Source organism: Siniperca chuatsi, linkage group LG13, assembly GCF_020085105.1.
Source record: "Siniperca chuatsi isolate FFG_IHB_CAS linkage group LG13, ASM2008510v1, whole genome shotgun sequence".
NCBI lineage: Eukaryota > Metazoa > Chordata > Actinopteri > Centrarchiformes > Sinipercidae > Siniperca > Siniperca chuatsi.
In genome coordinates, this window is record NC_058054.1 from 6,700,931 (window position 1) to 6,721,869 (window position 20,939).

At 39.4% G+C, this 20,939-nt stretch overlaps 2 protein-coding genes across 2 annotated transcripts; both read right to left on the reverse strand.

Annotated features, from left to right (window-relative positions):
* Positions 1-467: 467 nt before the first annotated feature.
* Positions 468-5,351, reverse strand: LOC122887488 (zinc finger protein 397-like). Its single transcript, XM_044220766.1, has 2 exons — positions 4,945-5,351; positions 468-3,445 (listed from the first exon to the last, which is right to left on the reverse strand). Exons 1-2 carry the CDS (start codon positions 5,213-5,215, stop codon positions 2,460-2,462), a joined length of 1,257 nt encoding a protein of 418 aa, XP_044076701.1. The 5' UTR covers positions 5,216-5,351; the 3' UTR covers positions 468-2,459.
* A 741-nt stretch (positions 5,352-6,092) lies between these two features.
* Positions 6,093-20,458, reverse strand: si:dkeyp-68b7.12. The gene is given in 15 exon segments (XM_044220732.1): positions 6,093-7,028; positions 7,031-8,396; positions 9,732-10,357; positions 10,505-10,713; positions 12,060-12,857; positions 13,552-13,623; positions 14,098-14,195; positions 14,560-14,734; positions 14,905-15,023; positions 15,431-15,538; positions 16,060-16,142; positions 17,238-17,382; positions 17,503-17,605; positions 19,380-19,749; positions 20,320-20,458. Coding segments are annotated over 14 exon segments (4,035 nt in total). The 5' UTR covers positions 19,468-19,749; positions 20,320-20,458; the 3' UTR covers positions 6,093-6,983.
* Positions 20,459-20,939: the final 481 nt, after the last annotated feature.

Here is a 20,939-nt window from a genome sequence, read left to right on the forward strand (position 1 = left end):
AAATTAATAAAAATAAATATATAAAATAAAGAAATTGAATAAAGTAGAAATGCATAAGAACACAATTTAAAGAAAAAACATGGCATTTTAAAGTACAATCTTCGGTATTTTTTTACACTTTGGCTTTCTCAAAGATTTTAGGTAAGATCGTTTTCAAAAGCTGAAAACACTGGCATTAACTTTGAAGCGAAGTGATTAAGTGGAGTTTGTTTTGTCAACTGCTTTAACAAAGGTCAACAATAAACTGTCAAGTTCAACTTTTAAGACAACATGGACGAAAAGACATAAAAGTGCTCAGAATATCTACAGTTCCATGACACTTTAACAAACAAAATATATTTTAGCACTGTAATACCATTGCATTTTATAGTTTACTTAAGGAAATTTTACTTTTTTGACATCCTTAACCAACAGTATTGTGAACTGGCCTGTCCCCCCCAAGTCCCCACATACTGAAACACAATGGATGTATGGACAACAATTAACTTTCTTTATTATTTTTTATACTTTAAGTCCTTTCCCCCCCAACAAAATATTATTTAATTCATACAACCATATTCATTAACTCATAATATAGAACGTTCATAATCGATACAAAGACAAGTAAGAAAAAAGGTAAACAATATAAACAAATAAATACATTTATAATGCATGTTACATAATTAAATTAGTTTTACAAAAAATAAGCAGGCATCTAATATATATACTTATAAACTCATATTTATACTTATATTTAAGTATATATATATATGCAGGTGAAACATGAAAGAAATTAAAAAGTTAGAACCTTTAAGACTGTCAGATTTAAATTAAGTGCAAATATAAAACACAATAACTTATTGCATAGGTACACACCCACACCCCTTTTAATATGATGCACTTAAGTCATCACTGGTGAATGGTTTTAGAGGCCACATAATAAGTTGAATAAATATCACTTGTGTGTAATCAAGGTGTGACAAATAATTTTAGGTTAAATACACAGTTTGTATCTGGAAGTTCCAACATCATGAATACGAAGGCAAACATTACAGAAATACTAATCAGGGAGGGGATGCCAGAAACTTTCCAAGGCACTAAAATACCTCTGAGTACAGTAAGATCATAATAAAACTGAAAAAAGTAGGGATGCACGATCCAACTTCTTCTCTCCGGATACCGATTCCTATACCTGAATACATGAGGATATCTACCTGTGCTCTCTTTTTCTGAAATTGCTTGGAACTAACTGGAATCATTATTATGTAAGGTAACAGGAGCCCACAGAAAAGCTGAGTTGGCAGCCCGCAGTGACTGAGTTAATTGAACTGATAGCATTGACAAAGAAAACTGTATTTAATCTGGCTCGGTCATGTCATGGCTGATACCCGACCCACTTAATGGCATCGATACTGATCCAGCGTATCAGATCGTTGCATCTCCAGGAAAAACTGTTGCACAGCTGTAAATCTTTTTAAAAGGAGGCATCCTTAAAATCTCTTTAATATCTCTGCGTGTATTAGACCAGTGATTCCCAACCTTTTTTTCCGTGAGCCTTTAATATGAAGCCACATCTACTTGTGTCACACTGTCACAGTTTAAATGTCTGTGACTTGGTGGGCGTTTTTGCCTTTGCAGATTGTTTAATTTGATTCATTTTAGAGGGCTGAAGAGGTTGAATTAGGTTGGGAACCACTGTCTTAGACCACTGTGGGTAATTTTGCAAATCAGTGAGCAGCACTGCTTTATGACAATGCTGTATGATAATACTCGATTTTTACTTACTTTGCAATTGATGTGATGATACCTTTATTTGTTAGGCATTTCATTTGGTGGATTAGCCAAAAAGACAATCTCAGTTGATTTTCCATAAAATGTAGTATACCAGTATACTATTTACGATATTATCGATATTGCAATATAAACTTAAATATATTGTAATAGAGGATTTTATCCATATCACCCACTCCTTGTTTAGGTACAGAAAACCTATTAATCCTATGAAACTGTCTAGCTGATGTCCATGACTTAATGGGAAGTCAAACTAAAACCGTCATTTTCATTTGGCAGTCTGTAGTATTTCATAAATCTTCTTGAACTGTTGATGTAACAATACCTGTCGATTCACCGTAGTAAATCCCACACTATGATTACAATGATACATGATAAAGAATGAATAGATGCATTGCCCAGTCCTGACTGAAAAATAACAAAAAAATAAACAAGGAAATCTGAAAATGAGTCTGCATTTCCAACATATGCAGTACACATGTTAAAACAATACATAAATAATAATCCTGTTTTTCCCTCACCCATGGTCTGAACACTGCCAGCATCCCTGCCTTGCCCCCTGAAATGCAAGGTAGACATTTTACGGTTGCATTCAATGCATTAAAACGGTCAAAGTGCACTGGCAAGATAAATAAGTGTTTGTGAAAATTCTCTTAATGAGTGTCACTGAGAGCCCCAGTATCTGAGCGCTATCTTCCCTGCAGGTGAATCTCTTGATGTATTTTAAGGTTACCCAGCACAGTGAAGCTTTTACCACACTGCCCACAGCTGTACGGCTTCAGGCCGCTGTGGAACCGCTCGTGTCTCAGGCAGTTGTCCTGCCTCGAAAACATCTTGCCGCAGATTTTGCAACTAAATGGCCTCTCTCCCGTGTGCACACTTTGGTGCGTCTTCAGCCGGGTCTTCTGGGTGAAAGATTTCCCACATTCGAGGCACCTGAAAGGCTTAAAGGGTTGGTGGGCTGCCTTGTGCTCTTCCAGCTGAGACAAGCGGGGGAAACCCTTGTTGCAGACCGAGCAGATGAACAGTTTCTGATTTGTTCTCCAAACGGTCATTAACCTTTTTGCTCTCTGGTTGTTTCTACTGAGGACGTGACCTTCTGTGTTTGTTCCTAACGTATCTGCTGTGGACCTCTGCGCATGCAGCGAGGCTAGCGACGGCCCTGCCTGTTGCGAAGCAGACTGCAAGCACTGGTCCTGACTGACTGCAGGGTGCGAAGCATGTCTGAACGGTTCATTATGAGCACCCTCTGAAGTGGTACTTGCCATGCACATAGGTCGAATCTCTACCTCTACTTTTATCGGCACACTTAAGGAATCATCTGCGATTTCCTCTGCATCAGTTGAAAAAGAGTTATAGGAACTTTCTGTATTTCTTTGAGCATCATATTGCTCAGGTTGAGGGGAGAAAATCTGTATGTGCTGCTGCATTGCAACAGAGCTTTTTTCAAACATGCTACAAGCAGGAGGAGGCCAGATCAGGTCATTTCGCTCTCCCGTATCAAAGCAAATGTCTGTGTTGTCTGTTGTTTCTTGGGTGGCAAGTTCATCTGCTGGCTCATGTTTCACCGCTGGCCTCGTGTCACAGTTCTCCTTTGTTCCATGTTGAGGCTCGCAGAGTGAGTCAGCAGTCTTTGGTTCCAGATACACTGCACATGTTTCCTGATCTTCTTCTTCTGCAATTGACAGAAAGAAAATTGCAGGTACAAATGAATTTGTGTCCACAAATGCAAATGCAAGTCAACAAAGCACAAGCACAGTAGATGCGTTTCCATCCACCTGTTTTTATGTGCATAAAAACAAAAAAAAGTTTTTACGCTTGGCTGAGGTGGGAAAGTTGGTGTATTGATAACAGCAAAATGCATCAAAGTGCAATGTAAACAGACTTAGCAAATAAATCATGATGTAATGAAGCATGTGATCTAAACGTACCCTGAAGCTTCAGGTTCACTCAAAATAGTGGCAAACAAAAACATCAGATCTGTGTGGAGCGATGAAGAGACTATAACGTTCCTCATCTCGTTACGGCTCTTTCATCTTTATTGGTTTAATTGCACTACATTTGCATGGAAACCTGGCTAGTTATTAATTGGAACAGTACAAACCCATGGCTATTTACTTACCCTGTTACTGGAAGGTGCCCATGTCAGGATGAGCATGACGTTACTTTTTCTGAACACTAAAGATGAATTCCTCATCAACGATACTGTATGACCACTGCATCAATTTACTACAAGAAACGTTCTACTTTCAGAATTGCTTGTGAGCTTAATCTCGTTCTCTTATACCCCTAAAATGTAGACTGAGATGAGTCAAAAAAGTCAGTTGTCTCCAGTTTTTCTAAGTACATTTTTAGACCTAAAACGATCAGTCAATTATTCAATTAGTCGATCAACATAAAATGAATTGCCGTCTATTTTGACAGTTCCCGAAACATTAAAAGGTTCAAGGTACAGTTATTTGTCATTCTGCAACAAAGGGCTGCACAATGAAATGAAAGTTGTAGCCCCATGCACACTACACACACAGAAAATATATACAAATATTTAAAATTAGAATAGAATAAAAAAAATTAAAGATGAAACCAATATATACAGTTACTTACAGTATATACATATGTTATAGAAAGGTAGTGGTATGGTAATGTGCAAAACCAGCATAACGGAATGTTTCATGTCATGTATTTCTGGTGGAGTGCGGAGGATAAGGTGGAGTTGAGGAGTCTCACAGTCTGAGGAAAGAAGCTGTTCTGTAGTCTGGTGGTATGACAGCGGATACTTCTGCATAGCCTGCCAGACAGCAGCGGAGTGAACAGGTTGAGGCTGGGGTGGGTACTGTCTTTTAGTATCCTTTGAGCTCTGAGAAGGCACCTCACCTCTCCGATATCACTGATGCTTGGTGCATGAGTACCAGTGATGTTCTTGGCGGTTCCATGTTTTTAACTATGCAATTTATATATACAATGAAAAAACACTGCGTTCAGTGATTCATCTTTAAGCCGAATTTAACAGGATACCACAAAAAAATCGCTAAGGATCTTAAATTATGTTCTACAACGCAAAAAAGGCTGTGTTTAAGAAAGCAAAATCTGAATTTCAGAGTTTTTGAATGAAGTTTGGTGTGACGGTTCTCTACAGACCCAGGTGTGGGGGCTAGCCTACCAGTTGCTTCTCACCTTTTCGGGGGACCTGATTCCCGGCTGCTGTTTGCTCCTGTTTGTCCTCTGTAGCTCGGGTCGTGGCTGCTTCTTGAGCTTTGCAGAGTTCAGCCTCCATCAGCTTCAAACTTCTTTTGAGCTCCTGAATCTCACTGTCCCTCCGACACATCTCTAGGCGCAGGACTACAGTCCCATCCTCCACCAGCTTTGTTATTTCGGCGACCGCAGCTTTCGCTAACACATCCATGATGGCTGCGACCTGCGTACCAAAAGGGGAGGGGAAAGACATCCTGCAGAGTGGAAATAAAAACTCAGTAAAAGCAAATGTCAAGCTTTAGCAAACAGCTGGGGCTTCTACACTGAAGCGAAGCATCTTCCCACTTCCCAGCAGTTTTATTTTGATTTACTTCCGGGAAAACTTGAGGACGGATGTGACGTAAAAGCCACAGACGTAACTCCTCTAATAAACGTGGATTACAAATCTCTCTCTGTCTCTCTCCCATTTTAGTTGTTAGGAAGAAAATATCTACTAACAAACAAGATCAATTTAATTTCTTTTTAAATATTTTTTTTCTCTCGGTGTAAACTGGACCTGGACTATACTTTATGTGCTTTTTGTAAAAAAATTAAAAAAAAATAAAAGTTGTTTTTTTTTCATCTGTTTTGGGACTGTACCTGCAGAAACAATATTATAACTTTCTTCAAAGCAGAAAAAAATCAAATAAATACATTTCTAAATTAAATTATTTTCAAGATAATTTGTCCTTTTGGCATGGGAATGATAATTTCAAAGAAAGTGACATCTTAAACATTGTCAACCTGCCTTTAACTTTTTGGAAAGCACCATATTCACACCAGAGAATTCTCAAAGTACAAGTAAGCAACGAACCACTCGTTATACCCACCTCTGACTGTGACCTACCTCAGTGTACGTCACCTGAAATTAAAGCCTACGAATCAAAGCTCATTGTCAGCTGAAGTGTCTGTAAGTTAAATGTCAGCAATATGATATAATAAATGTCAGTAACATATTAACATAGTGATAATAATAATAATAGCAATGGATCTGTCTCTCTTGCTGTGCATGTAATACTTGTTCCAATAAAGTTTAAATAGAAAAAGTTGAGTTGGAAAATATAATTATAATAATAATAAGACAGACACCATCTTGGAAACATCTTTTTATTCACATAAACCAAAAAAACATTACTTTTGCAGACATTATATTTATCATAAATGATATATTCCATTTATCGTTCCTGCTCTTTCAAATTATTTAACATTTAAATCAACCATTTAACTACATACTTGCCAACCACTTATTTATACATATACTGTATACACACATATACTTTATATAATTACAAAGTACTGTATAGTTAAACTATTGCAAACAGAAGTGAGCTGGATATAAGGCCAATCTTTTTACTTTTGATCATAATTGAGTTATCAAATGGTGGGATGTTTTGTTTTAGAGTATGGAATCTATGAGAGTTCTGGGTTGAAAAAGAAAACATCTGTTTATTCAGATGGATTGTCAAATATTTCTTCCTCAGCATGATTCAGCAGCACTTCACCTTTAATCCCACCTTTCAGTTTCAGTTTTATTTAACTTAATAGCAGGTAGCACAATTGCAGCTATTCGTTTATTAGCTACCTGATGCGGTGTCCTGGTGACCTAGGGGTTTAAGACGCTGACCACGTCATTGCATCATCCGTGGTTGGAGTTCGGCCGGGGACCGTTGTTGCATGTTGTCCCTCATTTCCTGTCAGCTCTCTACAGCTCTCTGTCTAATGAAGAAAAATCCTCCTCCAAAAAATACTAAAAACCTATTTGTTTCCTGCCTACATCAAGTTTGTGCATGGCAGAAAAACCACCTAAACATCTTTAGTAGTATTGCATAGACAATACTGTTGTTGTAATTTATACTGAAAGAAAATCTTCTCTCAGTACAGGAAGAATACAACCATTTATGTCACATGTAGAAAAAAAAATAGTTTGTACAATCAATTAAGTTTAAATCAATATACAGACCATAAAAAACCTTCACTGAACTTCACTTCCCCAATCCTTCTGCCTCTCCTTCTCCTTCTCCTTCTCGCACTCTTTCTCCTTTTCTCGCCTCATGGTTGCTATGGCAACAGCCTCGTCAAAACACATGCTGAGGGGACTGTTTCTGTTTGTGGCACTTTCATCCCCATCCCTCCTCCTTTCCCTCTCTTTCTCCCCTCCCCAGGGTGTTGCCTTCTCCTTTCTCCCCCTGCCCTGGTCTTCGCAGTCGCCGTCTTTTTCCCCCTGTCCTCCTGCACAAACCATCAGCGTGTTTTCTCTCCCTCTGTCTGCGTCTCTTCTCTCTCTATGCTGCTGCTGCTGTCGGAGGGTCAGGGCGGTGATTTTGCAGTGCTGCGGCTTCGGAGGCACGACTGGCACCGCTTTTACTTGGTAAACTTTTGGATGTTTGGCGATGACCAGCTTCCTTCCTACTCCTCCTCGGCTGCTGTCGCTTTTCTCACACTTTGTGCCCTCTGTCAATTCCTTCATGTCAGACCTGATGTCTTTTAGTTGTTTATCTACACTCGGCGGTGTTCTACGTTGTTCATCAGCTCTCTCTTTGTCATTGTTTTCTTTTTCTTTTGAGAACACATCTCCTCTGTCATGATGCTGTGCTTTGTCATTGATGGCGTGCTTCCCTTCAATTGCTTCATCTAGTTCACTTGTCTTTGGTAAGTTTGTCTCTTTTTCTTCAAACTCTTGCTGCATCTCCGGGTCTGTGAGCTTTTCTTCACTTGTCTCCATTGATTCCTCCACCACCTCTATTTCTGTCTCGTTTGTCCCTCCTTCGTCAACTTCCACCATTTTCTCTCCTGAAACCGTTGCTATCTGCTCTTCCTCCTCTCCAACTTTGACATCTACGATCGTATCTCCCTCCCCAGCAACACTTTCTCTTGCACTCTTCTTCTCAACCTGCTTACTTTCCTCATCCTCTATCACTTCACATATAACATCCTCAAGTTCATACCAAATTTCACTGCTTATCCAACAAATTGCACTATCCTGCTTTTTGCCACCTTCCTGCATATTTCCTTCATGTTCTTTGTCAGCTATCACGTCATTGCCTTCCTCTGTGGTTTCTTCCCACATGTTCTCATCACTTTCTTCTGTTTCCAGAACCATTTCTTGACATTGTTCTGTTGCCCTTACAGAAAGGTCTCTGGACTCCTCTAATGGAACGTCAGCAGTTTCTTTCTGTGTTACACAAGAATCCACATGACAAGGTGGATAATCAGTCGGAGGATTATCAACCACTTCCTTCTCCTCCTCGACCGTTATGTCAGCCATTGTGCTTGATTCATCATTGCTCGCCAGCGGATGCTCAGCGCAGGAGTGTGTTGATGCCTCTGAAGTGAGAGGTTGTTCTTTGTTACTTTGAGCATTTTCCATGACACTGCAATCTTCCTCTATTTCTTTGCTGCAGATGGATGACAGATAGAAACATTTAAGATATCTTGCTTCAGACAACTGGTTGTAAAATTAAGTTTATATAATAAAGTATGCTGTTTGTTTCATTTATGTGATTTTGGAGAAACAATTTTGTGGAAGAACTTTTCTTCATTCATTTATGGTGAGCTAAACTTACTGTGCAACAAGATGAGATCAACTTTTTGCATATTCTTCACTGGCTTGACTTTATTTATGCCCTATTTGTAGTTGTTATATGACTATATGATCTTTGATGGCTTCATTTTTTTCTTTTTAAAAATGGGATAGTGCTACAGTGCACTTTCTGAATCTACCCATGGTGGTGCCAAAGTCATTAATCAAATTCTACATATAGTGGCTTAAAGGTTACTTTTGCAGGTAGCATAATGATAAATGTTAAAATAGTCAGTAAACTGACTCAGTAATGTCAGTTACGCAGACTAAAATTAGCTAAAGATATTCTACTGTAATACCATAAGCTACTGGTCATACCAAACCAAGCAAGATAGCAGCATCAAACTCCCTGAGTATGCTGAATGGAGTGTGTTTTATTGCTTATGATATTATCTAAGAAGGAGGGAGAATGTGTTTGTTTTTTTCTTTAAACAGTTACATAGGCTCGCTTTAAACCTTCATCAATTGAGTCATTTTTGGCCACTTGGGGGCAGCACAACAAGCTGTAAACACAACATTTTCACCTTGTGAAGTTGATATGGCTAACTTCTTAGCAAACAGTTGCTTATTTACACATCCAGCAGATACAGAACAACATTAGCATTCATTTGGAGTCGTGTTTCTGGCCACCTGACGAATGTAAGTTCAATATTTACTCTCCTTTTAGCTCTGTTTTGAAATATCTTGCTCCTTAACAGCTAGACGCTCCACTATGTTCACCAGCTAGTCACTAAATTTGTCTGTCTGCCGTTTGGTGCTGAGCGGGTAGCGTACAGTGGGTTTATCAGAGCTTTTCCCCTGAAAACAGCTGCCTGCTGCATCTGGAAATGAGTGTGATGAAGGGTGGTAGTAATGTTGCAGGCTATAAAACCAAGACAGTGAACTGAAAGATGCTAAAACGCTCTGTAATTATTTGTGGGTTCATCACTACAAGCGACTTTTCACATTGCATGTAGTTATCTGACCTATTGTTAATATAAAGAAATTGGTTAAAGCAGCTGTAAAGGTGCATTCTGTGATGAATACTTAATCAGCAAAGCCGATGACTGACAGAAATGCACTTGTTAATATTAATGTGAACTGAGTTGATAACAGGTATGACAAACATATTGTGTTATATATTCAAATGTCAAATAGGAATCAGTTTCACCTTTGCCTATTGTTTTCCAGTTGGTCTCTTCCCTGGTGGACATTTTCTTCCTCTGACTTCTTTGTTGTCACCTTTTCTTCCAGTGCATCTTTATCTTCTTTGTCTTTCTCTTCTACCCGCTCCTGATCTCCAGCTGTTGATTCTTTACATGCTGAAAATTCAAGGTTCAGCGACAGGCATTCTCTTTCCTCAGAGCTCTGTAATTGATGTATAGGAACTCCATCAAGAGTGCAACTGTCTTGTTTATCAGTGTCTGGTTCAAACTCGGTCAAATTGTTTAAAAAGAAATCAGGGGGAAGGCTTTTAACAAACATGCTTTCATCTTCTTCGTCACTAATGTAATCGTTATCATCACTGTCGTCCCCTTCAACCTCTTCTTCAGAGCAAGACTCCTCCGGTCCGTGAACAGGTGAGGTCATGTACGGCAAGCTGAGGGATTTAGTGTGTCGGCTGTGTAAGTCGAGGCTGAGCGGCCTATGTGGATTTAACTGACTCTGGGTGTGTGTTTCAGGGCCTGGTAGCAGGTGTGTCTGCAGCGCTGCGGGATGATGGGAAGGCTGAGCTCGCACCATAACTTCATACTCATCATCTGAGTGACCAGGAGGTTCAACGGAGAACTCGTTCACCTAACAGGTGAGGGGAGACAGGAAGTGAAAAGGAGTGCAAGGGAGAAATGTTTCTATTTTTCTCCTCTCCAAAATAAAAAGGTGTTAAGAAATATTTCCAACCTTCAAATACTGTTCAGCTGTACAGATAAATAACACAACACACACCTGGTAGGGGACGCTGCAGTCCATATGGTCCAAGACGCTGCAGTCCATATGGTCCAGGAAATCAAAGTTATCGTGAACGTAGCCAGACAGCCCCTGGTCGTCCTCCTCCACTTCAGTTGAGTTGAGGATGTCAGAAGCATCAAACACAGCGACATCAACACACTGAGTCACCTCTGGCTGAAAATCACCTGGCTTCAGCCCTTTCATGTCTGTAAATGAAGCACGGGATTAGAGAGTGATCTTACATTATTTACATCCATCCATGTGGTATACAATAAATGCAACAGAATAAGCTAAAATTTCTGCTTAATAAAAATAATCTAGTTTTTGCATGTGTAATGGTCACTGTCACGTGCTTAAATATAAAATATCAAGACTGAATGAATATGTTGTTATTTAATACTATAATATAAGTATTTGTAGATGTGTAATAGAAATGTTCTAGGTGAGGAAGGTAGGGTGAGGATGGAAAGTAAAATATCAGGCTTAAATGCGCAGATGTCAGTCTCTGTCTGTGACATCACTGTTGGGTGTGGTTACAGTTGCAACAAATCACACACCCATCAGTGATGTTGGGAATATATGAAACTTTTCAGCCTGCTGTTAAGTCACTCTTTAAGTCACTGTTTCACAACCTTTAGTCTTGCCTTCTCTGTCCTATTGCATTATTGTATTACATTATGTATTATTGCCTTTTTGTACTATTCCTTTTATCATGTGTACCTGTATTGAGGCAGATTCTAACCCGTCTGCCACGACTGGAAAGCACTTTGGCTCATCTCCTTTTGTTTTTAAATGTGCTATGTAAATCAACTGATTTGACTTGATTTGATTTTAAAAGGTTAAACTTGGTAGTGTTTCACAAGAAAAAAAGCAAAGATTTAAAAAATGTCCCTCATGGGGGGGACCTCCAGGTTGAGAACCACTGGTTTAAGTCATTAAGCAAAAATGCAAAACATCCGCTGGTTCCAGCTACTCAAATATGAGGATTTTCTGTGTTTTATTTAATTGTAAATTTAATATCTTTGAGCTTTGGACTGCTGGTTGATCAAAACAAGCAATTTATGTCATCTTGAGTCTTGGAACTTGTGGTGAGCATTTTTTTAACAATTTTTTGACATTTCATAGAGTAAATCATTGGTTCCCAACCTTTTTGGCCTGTGACCCCTTAAAATGAAACAATGTCTACATGTGGCCCCTCATGGCAGGTCAAGTCCTTGTTATGAGCTGTGAGCAGTTTAGCCAACAAGTGAAACAGTACTTCCTTCTCAAATAGTTTGATTTGAAGGTTTTTTAAAGGCCTGAAGAGGTGAATATGTCCAGTATTTCACAAGAAAAAATAAAATAATTGAGAAAAGTCAGAATAAATAAACATAAATGTGTGTAACAAAAGTGCTTTTTTCTTTTTACCCCTCAGATTTACCCCTGACCCCGAGGATGAGAATCACTAGAATAAATTATTGCTCATAAAAATAATTGACATTGAAAATAACCATTAATTAAAACTCTAGTATTTATAATAAAGGAGATTTGGTTATGAAATAGGTGAAGTTACCCATGTATTCATCATCGACATTCTTGTCATCATTGACAGCATCTTCGTCATTATCTTCTTCTGTGTTGGAAGTCACGCTTTTGACTCGTTGCTCTTTGGACACACCTCGACATCCCATCACCACATCCGGCTTCGATCTACGTTCTTCGCTGACCTCCTCCTCTTCCTCCTTCTCCTCCTCTTTCTTTCCTTCACCTTCTTCCTCCTCACCACCACCTGCCACTGTATTCCCTTCTGCATCCACGACCCCTTCCCTGTCCGTCACTTTCCCACTGTGATTCTTCTTCTCTTTCTCAACCTTTCTGCCTTCTTCCACCTTCCTTTCCATTTCTCTTCTTTCCTTCCTCTCTACCTTCTCTCCTTCCTCCTTACCATCCACCCTGTCGCCTCCATCCTTATCCCTGCCACGATGGATGACCCTGTCTCCCCCTCCCCCTTGCAGCACTCCTAATGCCAGGTTAGAGGTGATATGCAGGGGCACAGTGACCATGGTGGGCCCTGTGATGTGCATGGCTGCTCTTCTGCCTACTTTAGTGGAGAGTCCTGGGGATCTGGACTGGAGAGTCTCATTGCCTGGGAGTCCTGAACCTTCAGGGTCCAGGGAAGTGTAGGTGCCCTGGGTCCCTGTACTCCCGCTTACTAACCCTGTTCCCCTGCGATAGGTCACTGCATATTCACTGCCACCTATCGCACCGGTGGATGACGTGACCTCTGAGCCAGACTGGGAGGAGGGGGTGGAGAGGGGAGACGTTTTGGGGATGTTGGTGGACGGAGGGCGCTGGGCAGTACATCTGGAACCTGGAATAAAACAGGCAGATAAGACCAGGAAGTGCAACAGTTGAACAGTTTAATCCGATCCAAAGTAGGACTGTGAATGTTTTAACAAAAAACTGTGTCAGACATCTTTAGGCAAACAATTTTTAGATTTTGTTTTAAATGGTCAGTACACACAAACCAGATAAGTACTTTTCCCACACTTATCCTAAGTGTGATGTATTTTATGTGTGAGTTTTGACCTCTCTGTCTCTGACGTTTGTTTGTGCTCTAAGCATTACAAAATTAAGTTTGAAAAAGTCAGCTGGAAAGATAATATGTGTCTTTCAATATCCCAGAATTCCCTTGAGAATCCACAGACCTCGCTGTCAACATTTATCCCTGGAACTACTTTTTACCAACAAAAAAAAAGTATGTATGAATAGAATAATCCCTATATCGACAGAGACACGTCTTTTTGAGTATTTCAAATGTCATTTTTCAATTATTTGAGCGACACAAACAAAATGTAATTTGAATTGTTATAGGGTGGTTGCAGAAGGTTCACAGGCAGGCATCCAAAAACCTAAAATCATAACACACCCAAAAATAGATTATCTATGCATTTATTTGCACCCCAGGTCAATCAAATATATTATAATATTTCTCCTTAGTGTGTGCAGACTTAAATATTAGTTTCTTCTGCTGTTGAAATAATTATATTTAACAAGAGGAGCACCTTCATTTGGATAGGCCTGGGTGCTGAGGGAGTCCATGCTTCTTGCTGGTCTCAGAGCAGGCCTGTCTTTCTCTGAAACAAAGAACCAATTATTTACGACAAAATACATAAAAGTGTGGTGAGGATAAAGAAACGAAGTACACGGGAAGTTTAAACCTCCAGTGTCAGACAGATTTTTTAGAAAAAACGGAAAAAAACGAACAATTTGGTTATAAATTAAATTGACTGAGTTTAGTTATGAATCAAAAATTCTTAACCCTAACTTGACATTACCAGAGGCCATATGCATGCAAGAAATTATTATTAATTATTATTAATTAGTCAGTTATGATCATCAATTATCAACAGAAATGCCTTCTTTTGCCAGAAAAGTGAGTAATCTTCCCCTGTACACATGTATAAACTTGAATGAGAGACTGTTTAAATCTATTATTGTAGAATGTAATAAAATATTAAACAGAGGAAAAACCTTGTAATTAATTCAAAAGGAAATTATCAAGGGTAGGAGCAATTACAAGGACTAATAACCATGATGAGGATTTGTACCTTTGGCTGAAGGTTTCTGCCTCCGTCGTGGGTCGTGGAATCGTCCTCCGATGTTGAAGATGGACATCCACTTCCTGCCTTTGAGAGATCCTTTCCTCCTGAATGAGACACAGACATTCACAAGGACTTTGGATATGAAATAATGAAAGAGAACAACTGAATTCAACCAAGAAGACTCAAGAGCCTCTTTTCTAAGATTCAATAACTTGATGTAATGTCATCCTGGCAGCAAACACTAAGCATGATTTTACCACAAATACTGTACACTTATAATAACATGAGATAAGGTTCTCTAAATGTCTGCTTGGTAAATGGGTACATTTGGAATATCACTTTCATGAATCCAAGCTGCACCATTAAGAATGTACCAGCTGATAATTATTGACCTGTGACCTCTGTATGAAAAACTTCCCCACCAACCAGATCAGTCGATTTAGACAGATAAATAAATGGTCTACTCACTTGTCTGTGCCTTCAATGATAGCGTGGTAGGGTCTTATGGCTAGAGGACCATCTCCTGGACTGATATTACCAAAGCTGGGGAAAGGCTGAGTAGGAACAGATTTGAAAAACCCTTCCTCCTGACTGGACGCTGCTGATGGGGAGGGGAGGGACTTCCTTCTCGCATTTGATTCACCTGAATACGGCAGAAGTAAGTCAGTGATACAATGTGGGTCTGGGTGTGTTCTTAGCCTCGCTCCAGACTTCTGAATTGCCCCCCAAATCTCTCTTTTTTTCAGCATTTTATACAGAAAAATTTAGTTAACAAGATGGTAATTCTGTCTCATTATCAGGCCGGTGTGTTACCTTGTTCAGGAAACAGCTGAGGGACGTGTGTGAGGATGAACTCTACCACGATGGACTGAACCCTGACCTCCATGAAGGCTGCTGTACCGTTAAACCCAGACGCCTCAATGTCCTTTGACCTTAATATACAGATTGATTGATTCATTGATTGATTGTTGGGAGGAAGAATGGAAGAAATTAAATCTATGTTGGAAGGGAAGAAGCAAGGCTGAACATGTGTGAATAAATTAATGGATAGATGAATGGATGAATCCTGGAAAAAATTAAGAAAGAGAATGAAGGAAGAAGGAAGAGAAGGGGACAGTGAAAGGAGGAAAGAATGAGATAATGAAGAAAGAAAACATCTAATAATTTATAATATCATCAAACAAAATTGCTCTATTAGTTAAATTTTAAGAATGTACACGAACAGCTTATGTATACTTTCCAGCTGAGTCTGGGCACATTGTGGTTCAGTGTCTTGCTCAAAGGCACTTCACCAGAGATGGACAACTCATATTGATGTATGTAACTGATATTAGCAAACCTGAGCAGATTGGGGGCCCAGACGATGGCCAAGTTCCTGGAGTGCATGTTGGTCTCTGTGCAATATGAGGCCATTCTGACAAGATGGCGCATCAGAAACTCGAGAGTCCTGATGGAAAGAAAGTGAAGAGTTAAAGAGATTTCAACTGGAGCACAAGTCAGTGAGTGAAAAGAAAAGTAAAAATGTTCAAAAACTGTGGCTAAATCATTTATTTCTATGTTAATGACCTTACAACCAAAATCATACAAGACGGGATTTTTCAGGACAAAATCTGAGATCTGCTGTGTATTTCTGTAGGTGTGCTACCTGAAGTGACAGTATAATTCCCAACCAATCCCCAACCTTTCCCTACTTGGCTTCCCGATGGCAGAGCCCTAAAACCTACGTATACAGGAAGTGGACAAACTCTGAACAAAGAGGCAGGCGGGCTGCATGTGGATGCCCCGTTTTTTCCTAATGGTGTGGACTTTAAAAAAAAAACTATTTCCAGACTTATCCTGAGGTAAAATAATGTAACAAAACTGTAAAGGTACACACTGGATGATATAACCACAGAGAAATACAGACTGTCACCTGCTTCCTCAAGGCTGGAAAGCTGCATGAGATCAATAAAAGTGGCACTTTTGTACCTGTAATGTGGTGTTGGGAGTTCTTTCAGCACATCTCTGATCTTTACCAGCCTGTCCTCCTCCAGCTGGATGGCCACGGCCTCCTTTAACACAGACGTGTGTTTGAATCAGTGTTAGTTATTACATTTATGATACATGATGCACCTCTTTCCTCTCTCCTTCTCTCCCTCTCCATCTGTATGCATTTCTATCACATTACTGCCTGTTACTAACTCGACATCTTCTCTCTCCCATAGTTTTGTGCTTTCTCGTCTCTCTCCTCTCTCCTTCTGTCACTTTCAGCAGGTATTTCTGCCTCCGGAGCTGCAGAGACTGGGTCTGTGGTTGTGGGTCACCTGCTGCCCCCGTGTTCCTGCTCGACAACTGCTACAACTGCTAGTTGTTGTTATTGGCTCTGTTACTAATACTGACATTATTATTCCTATAGCTGTCATTCCTGTTATTATTAATTTATTAATATTAACACTACAATTACATTTCTACTATTTTAAATAATTCTAGGTGGTATTTGCATTGTGCCTTGAATTGAATTTCAGAGGGAAATATTGTGCTTTTTACTCCACTACATTTATTCGATACTTATAGTTACTTTTTACATAAAAAAACATGATATGCTTATATGATATGATGCAGCACTATATTACTAATCTACCCAGCAGTATACAAAATCTAAAATTGGCTCCACATTGACCAACTACAACATTAAAATGCTATTACATGTATTTGTTAGTGATAAAAACAGAATAATGTAATATTCTATGATAATATAACATTTTGAAAGGAGCCACTCTGAATAATGAGTATTTTTACTTTTTATACTAAGTACATTTTACTGATACTTCTTCTGTACTTTTACTTAAGTAACATTATGGACTCTGAACTTTTAGTTGTAATGGAGTATTTTTAGATTATGGTATTCTACTTTTACTGTAGTAAAGGATGTGAGTACTTCTTCCACCACTGGAAATATGGCACATATAGTCTTTATTAATTCTTTTATTGCACATACAGAGCTGCTTTAAACACCATGATCATTCTTTTCTATTTTAATTGGGACTTTTTATATTTAATACTTTCTTTGTAGGGGAGGCACTTTATACCCCCTGTGATCAGTCCAATACACAACAACACAAGAGGGGGGAAATTGTGTGAAATGTTTGTGTGTTTGAGCTACTCACAGCAAACTTGTCATACAGCTGGTATGTGAGCAGAGGGTTGGGCAGCTCTCTGAAATAAGCTTTACACAAAGAGCTGACACAGTGGATGTCCTGCAGGTACAGATCCTTGTTCAGATCTGGACTCCCGTCGCTCTCAAACTCACCCCTGGTTGTATGCACACATAGATTCACTTTAGAGTATATCAACACAACACACAAACCGGAGTATACATTTACAGATGTAGGTTCAGAGAGAGGAACACAGCTGCACACATACACAGCTTACCTTAGTTTCTGTATGTTGGACGACACTCCAGACAACCTGTAGATTCCATCCACGATTCCATGTTTCTCAACAAACTCACTGCAGCATCGCAAGACCAGAGGAACTGTAGGAAACAGTGAATGACTCAAATTAATGAAATGAATAATAACATAAGAATAATATGCAAAATGTTCCCTTTGTTAACATTGTATATGAATATACAGCCTGTATGATCCACATATGGTAGCCAAGTAGCCCCTATATTTTTTGTTTTGGACACATAGGTCATATTATTTATTCTACATGGACACCTGAGGAAGACTAGTCGTGGTTTAAAAAACGTCATGTCCATGTAGAATTAAAAAAAGCATTTGGGGTGAGATAGTGTGCAGATTATTGTTAACCAGCACCTGCAAATAATTTATGGATGTGTGTGTACCTCCTGATGATTGCCAAATATGTCATGCACAAAAGATATTGTACAAATATGTATTATCATATCATAACATATTCAACGCATGAGTATAAGTAGACCTACTGTATCAAAATCATGTAAGACAAAATATATGAACATGTTTTCATATACATATGAACAAGTTTATAAATTTAACATTTTATAACATTAATTATTTTGCAACAGCATTTTTAGCCGTGCTAGCAACATGACTCTAGCTATGGCAATGTCGGTCCGTTGATTCATCACTGTGGTCCAAACTGAAATAGACTATCTCAGCAACTATTTAAATTTTTCATACAGACATTCATGGTCCACAGAGGATGAATCCCAATTCACTTTGGTGATCCTTTCACATTTCCTCAAGCACCACCATAAAGTTCCTGTTTGTGGTTTTGAGTGAAGTATCTTAACAACTATTGGATGGATTGGTGCAGACATTCATGCTCCGTACAGCATGAATTGTAATAACTTTGGTGATCCTCTGACTTTGCATCTATCGCCATCATCAGGTGGAAATTTCAATTTGTCCAATACTTTGGTTTATGACCTAATACTTGCAAAACTAGTGTCATTCCCATCAGGCTCAGCTGTGCTCTGTGTTTATTGCTAATTAGCAAATGTTAGCATGCTAACACACTAAACTATGATTGTGAACATGGTAAATATTATACCTGTTTAACATCAGCATGTTAGCATTGTCATTGAGAGCACGTTAGCATGCTGACGTTAACATTTAACTCAAAGCAGTGCAGTGCCTAAGTACAGCCTCACAGAGCCACTAGCATGGCTGTAAACACGCAAAATCAAGGGATATGAAATGGCAGGATGGACTGTCGAATACAACACAGACTCCTGAAATAAATGAAATAGTAGAACGTACTCACAAGGCTCACAATATAAAATGACCAAGAGTTACTCTTTCTAGCATTTGAGTAGACCTGGTGTGGTTAAAATGCTGCGTGGTTTGATTCAAAGAACAAAGAAGTAATTGTACATGTGATTTTAAAAAAAAGGCACAGGCAAGTCTTTTCTTGACTTCATGTCTGTCTGAGAAGTATTGCAAAATGAGAAAACAAGCATTTTAAAAACATCACAAATATTCTGGCCAAATCATAGCTGTCAAAAGGTTGTCGACCATCATTCCTGTTGAATGATTTTTTTTTTTTAACCAACTGTAGGATGCCCTGTTAGAGGATGTCATTTGTGGTTTATTCACAAAAAACACACTAGGTAACACTTCTCTTTTACCAGATGAATGAGGACATCGATTACACATATTGTTATATAAACCTTGTATGGTTACTCAGTCTATGGTGAGACAACATTGTTGTTTCTGGTGAGGTTACATGCACATGTATTGCCATTTATCTGTACAGCATGGTGTTTAGTGTGCGTTGTAATGCCTGTCATGAAGAAAATGGTTACAGGTTTGTTCACTTACTCTCTTGAGAGGAGGCGTTCAGGTGCTCCAGCAGATCACATCCAAACACCTTCTCTTTGTTCCCTCCTTTTCTCCGAACTCTCCTCATCTCTTCCTGTCTGCTGTTTTCACCTCACATTCAGAACCGGCCCGAGCTGCTCTGTTTGTGACCGTCAGACTAACTGACTGTCCGTGCGGCTGCTGGATGTGTTGACCACCTCGGTTAATGTGCCACTGACTTTGATGAGGTGCTGCACATTTCAGAGATTTGACAATGCTGCTGCTGTTTCTGTTTCCCTTGTTTCAGTGCATGTTGTTGGGTTCAGGTTGTTTCCTCTGTAAGCTATATTGCATTGCGAGTGTTAGGACATACTTTGGTTTATCGTCCACCCTGCAAAAGCAGAAATAACAAAAGTTTCTTCGTGCAAACACTAGCTTTGCATTGCAGACAACAATCTCCCCCAAAATCAACAAACTGCACCGAATCTTCAGCGTGCAAATGTGGCTCTCCACTTCCCCCTGATGCACTCAATTTATTTTCGAATGAAAGGCCACACCCTTGCCTCTGTACTTCTCCTATTCAGTGAAGTGAGCCTCTGAATGTTTAACTCCAATCACACCATAATATCGCTCTGGGCAGGTGGATCCACTTAAACCTTAAATCCAAGCTCCAGCCTGAGGACCGTGTTCATTACAGGCCCGGTCTGTCCTCCCTGCCCGCATGTCATGGCCTTTGCGGCCCCCTTTTTCACTGCAGCGGAAGTCAAGCACTGTTATAGCCTTAACATGTAGACTCCGTCAGACATTCAAACTCACTCCCCACCCCCTCCATCTTCCTGACACCTGCCACTGCTCTCCTTTAACCCACCATCTCTCCCTATCTGTCCACTTTTAGGAAAGAGTTTCAGTGTAGAAACGTGAGGAAATAAACAAGTTAAAAAGCGAATAAGAGTCTTCCTACCTTCACTCTGCATCGGCACACAAGTAGCAGCATAAAATGATGACGCAAGAAACCACTAAACTTCCCCTGTTAACTTCCTGAGTGTCTCTCCTTCTCTTGTGCTTTCTCTCTGTATGGCCCACAGTTTCTCTGTCTCTGATGACTGAGTAGGGAAATCAGTTCAGTGTATCTGTACAGTGCATCTATTTCCCTTTACGTGCTGCCCTTATGTTTGTCTCTGTGTAGACTGAGCTCCATGTATGATTTTCACCCTGACAGCAAGAAATTAACAGTTAATGTACGTATAGGACAAATTCAACTCATTTCAGTCCATTTCCTTTGACTGTGTCAGTTGTACATTAATGCTATATACCAATACTAATCCCTACAAACGAAAGCGCCACCAAGAGCCTCAATTGAGTACTGTAGAAGTACCACAAATTACTTGCTGCAAACTACTACAAAGCATAACTACCAGACAGTACCATAAATTACTACAAATGATCATGAAGACCCAGAATTCATATTACAACAGAAACTAAAAGTACCACAAATAAAACACAAATGACCACAGATTACCAAACAGTAACACACAGTACAGAAATCACCAGAATTTACTGCAAACAACTACAAAGCATATC